This window comes from Glycine max, chromosome 12 (assembly GCF_000004515.6).
Source record: "Glycine max cultivar Williams 82 chromosome 12, Glycine_max_v4.0, whole genome shotgun sequence".
In the NCBI taxonomy this organism is placed as follows: domain Eukaryota; kingdom Viridiplantae; phylum Streptophyta; class Magnoliopsida; order Fabales; family Fabaceae; genus Glycine; species Glycine max.
This window is the reverse complement of record NC_038248.2, coordinates 8366826-8370708: the sequence shown is the minus strand read 5'-3', so window position 1 is coordinate 8370708 and position 3883 is coordinate 8366826. Positions and strand designations below refer to the sequence as shown.

Below are 3883 nucleotides of genomic sequence, written 5' to 3'. Positions count from 1 at the left end.
TTATTTTTAAAAATTATATATTTTTTTTATAAAACACAGTATATTGTTTTTTCAAAATAAGTAAAATCAAATACACATATAATTTAAGTATAGTACCATACGAATTTATAAACACAATTACAAGTCAACGACTATATATAATTAAACTCATAAGGTACTATATAATGTATGGTTAATCAAGTTCTGATCTAGTAGTCGCATTTTTTGGTAGATCCGGTCTATATAATTCTATTTGGTTATGCAGAGATTCCACTCAACTGTTGTTTTTTCCGTTAATTCAAAATTTTAAGACTTCCTTTATTATTTATTGTCTTTTTTAGTTCATCATGATACTCTATTTGAGTAAATTTTGTTGAAAGATTTGACTGATTAGTAAAATATTTGTCTCAATTAAGATTTTTTTTTCTCATTTACAAGACCAGGATTTTGCTTTAGAAATCAAGTCTAACATTTAATAAATTTTACCTACTAATATATACATTCACGGATGCACGTTATGTCTTGTGGGGCAATTGCCGCCCCCAGATTTTTTATTTATTTATTAATATATATATATATATATATATATATAATTATCCCAATAAAAAATTATATATTATCTTATTGGATTTTTTTAAACCCAAAATTTAAATAAACATAACACATTTAATACAAAAATTATATCAGCTCATTACAGTAACTTGTAACAGGATGGATGAACAATTTTTTTCCCTAAAATTACATAAATAAACAGTCTTTTTTGTATTAGTATACTACTCAATGATTGAAAAAAACAAAGAATAACAAAAATTTTGTTGGGATAAAGATAACAAAAAACTCAATTACTTGATAGGATTGATAATGAAAAAATCATAAAACATTTTTAAAATATGAAAATAGATAAAAGATAATTGTAATTTGTAAAAGTTTAAATATTTTAAATTTTTTATCATGATATTATAAATATCTTATGATATTTTAATTTTATAAAAATATTAAACATTATTTCTTATTCCCTCAAAAAAATTTGGATTCGTCACTTGATTTTTTAACTATAGTACAAACAAACTGCACGGATACTTCCGAACCAAAGAGAGTACTACGTACACTCATGAACACCGAGGAATTGTGCAGAGACAATATATATTTATAAAAGCTACCCGAAATAGAAATTAATTAGATAAAATAAAGTCTTAGACTTAAAAATAAATGTCCAATTTGCATGATGCATATATATTGAAAGAGTTATATATATTATAAGTTATTTTTTTAAGTAGCAGTATTTTTTATGTATTTTATCACACCAATTATTTTATTCTATCTATATTTCTTCTTTTTTTTCTCTCTTTTTGAAATATGAAATTGTGAAAATATAATTTGTACTGATATTGAAACTCCTTATACATAAATGAATCTACCGGTACACTGAGAGCACCGAAAAAAAGTCTACGTTGAGTTTTGACTTTCGTACTAGTTCCACTTGTCATCGTTTAATGTTGGCTCCAAATCCCCAACTGTTCATAACATGCACCATTTATAGGATTGGCTAGTGGACAAACCCTATATAAAGCACACTCCTCATTTCTTCAAGAGCAGTAAAGTGAACGTGTTTGCATTGTTTTGACAATGGCTACTAATAATTTCCATAGGAAATGGGTTTCCGTGAGTGTCCTTGTTATGTGCATTGTTCTTCAGTTGAGTGTTATAGCTGTTGTTGGTGATGAGAAGCTTGACAAAGAAAGATACGGATATGGAGATGATTGTCGGTTTAGACGTGGACCGCGCTGTAGGGGTTGGATGGGCCGTCGTGGGCGTGGCGGCGGAGGAATAGGGGGAGGAGGAGGGTTTGGTGGTGGTGGAGGTGGAGGTCTCGGCGGTGGTGCAGGCCATGGTGGTGGTCTAGGAGGTGGAGGAGGCTTTGGTGGTGGCGGGGGAGGTGGTGTTGGAGGTGGGGGAGGTCATGGTGGTGGAGTAGGTGTAGGTGGTGGAGGAGGTGTAGGTGGTGGAGTTGGAGGAGGCATTGGTGGCGGAGGTGGTGCAGGAAGAGGTGGAGGGGGTGGATTGGGTGGTGGCTCAGGACATGGTGGAGGGTTTGGAGCAGGTGGTGGTGTTGGTGGAGGCATAGGTGGTGGAGCAGGTGGAGGTGGAGGTGGAGGTGGTGGTGGAGGAGGAGGAGGTGGTGGTGGTGGTTTGGGTGGTGGTTCAGGACATGGAGGAGGATTTGGTGCTGGTGGTGGTGTTGGAGGTGGTGTTGGTGGTGGAGGAGGTGGTGGCGGTGGTGGAGGTGGAGGAGGAGGAGGAGGAGGACTAGGTGGAGGTTCAGGCCATGGGGGAGGGTTTGGTGCAGGTGGTGGCGTAGGAGGTGGTGTTGGTGGGGGAATTGGTGGTGGAGGTGGAGGTGGTAGTGGTGGAGGTGGAGGAATAGGCGGAGGTTCAGGTCATGGTGGAGGCTTTGGTGCCGGAGGTGGTGTAGGATCAGGGGGAGGACTAGGGGGAGGAGGGGGAGGAGGGGGAGGAGGGGGAGGAGGAGGTGGCGGTGGTGGTGGAGGTCGGATAGGTGGTGGCTCTGCTCATGGTGGAGGCTTTGGTGCAGGAGGTGGGGTAGGAGGGGGAGGTGTTGGCGGTGGCGGTGGCCGTGGTGGTGGTGGAGGGATTGGGATTGGCATTGGAGTAGGAGTTGGGGTTGGAGCCGGCGCCGGTCATGGTTCCGGTGTTGGTGGAGGAGTTGGAGGTAAACACTAAGCATGCATGCATGCATGAGGTTATGGAGCTTTAGCTAAACCACATTTGGATGTTCCTCCAAAAAAGTCCTTTATGTGATGACTATGATTTAGTGCATGTTGTCTTGTGAACAAAGTTATAAGGTTTTGAACAATCCTATTACAATTAAGGGAGATCCATGTTACTTAGTCACTCAACTATATCCACTCGGGAGTTGGCAATTTTCTTTTGTAATAATGGGTAACTTCTTGTCAACAGTTATTGATATTGAGAAAAATGTAATAAACTACTTATTTGCATACAAATTCTGTCTTAAATTTTGGTTTAGCATATAGAGTTGTTTCATTTATGTATAACAACAGGTTTCAACTTTCATCTTTATTTCGGTGAATAGATACTATCTAATCTGTTAATGTCGAGTAGCTAGCTAGCATTTAAATTGTTAGGTCAATTAACCAAAATGTATTAATGCTTTAAAGTTATTATTAGTAATGGGTAAGTAATTAAGTTTCAAGCTTTATGTTGTTGCTAATAGTGGCAGGGGAGCTTATAAAGGCCTACGAGGGACAACCTCCCCCTCAACCCATTATTCTTGTTAAAAACGTTTATTGTGCATTGTACATTTGTACCTTAAAGTTAAATTAAATTAACTCATATAATTTTAGGAAAAATATAGATTAATTTAGTAAATAATTATAAAGTTGATATGATCCAAAATAATTTTTAACATTAAGGAATAAAGTAGTGATAATAATTGATAAATTGATTATCATATGTGTCATGTGCATATAAGAAAGTAAAATTAGATAATTTTTTTAAAAAATCCTAAACAAAAAAGATAAGAAAATTTTAAAATTAAATAAAAAGTAGAATGAAATTTTAGTTAAAATAATAAGGACAAAATTAAAAAGAAAAAAAACTAACAACTTATAAATTAACTTATTTTTCATAAGCCAAATTATTAAAATAAATTTATTTATCAAATAAATTTATTTTAATAAAAATAGTTTGTAAACTCCTGAAAAGCCTTACTAAAACATAGCATAAATTAATCGATCTCAATTACTAGCCACGGGAACGTTTCCAACTAGTATATCTACATCTTTGTCATCATAGTCCAAAAAAACGACTAGGTTGTGATATTGAATGCATTTTAAAATAATGTACATGAATATTATATATA

General features: G+C 35.5%; 1 protein-coding gene across 1 annotated transcript; it reads left to right on the top strand.

Annotated features, from left to right (window-relative positions):
* The first annotated feature begins 1605 nt into the window (after nt 1–1605).
* Nucleotides 1606–2721, top strand: LOC102662305 (glycine-rich cell wall structural protein 1-like). The gene is made up of 2 exons (XM_041007535.1): nt 1606–2224; nt 2327–2721. Exons 1-2 carry the CDS (start codon nt 1606–1608, stop codon nt 2719–2721), a joined length of 1014 nt encoding a protein of 337 aa, XP_040863469.1.
* Nucleotides 2722–3883: the final 1162 nt, after the last annotated feature.

Coding starts and splice junctions, on each gene's coding strand:
- LOC102662305 (XM_041007535.1), top strand. CDS start 1,606: ATGGCTACTAATAATTTCCATAGGAAATGGGTTTCCGTGAGTGTCCTT. Junction 2,225..2,326: donor TGCTGGTGGTGGTGTTGGAG/GTGGTGTTGGTG, acceptor GGTTTGGTGCAG/GTGGTGGCGTAGGAGGTGGT.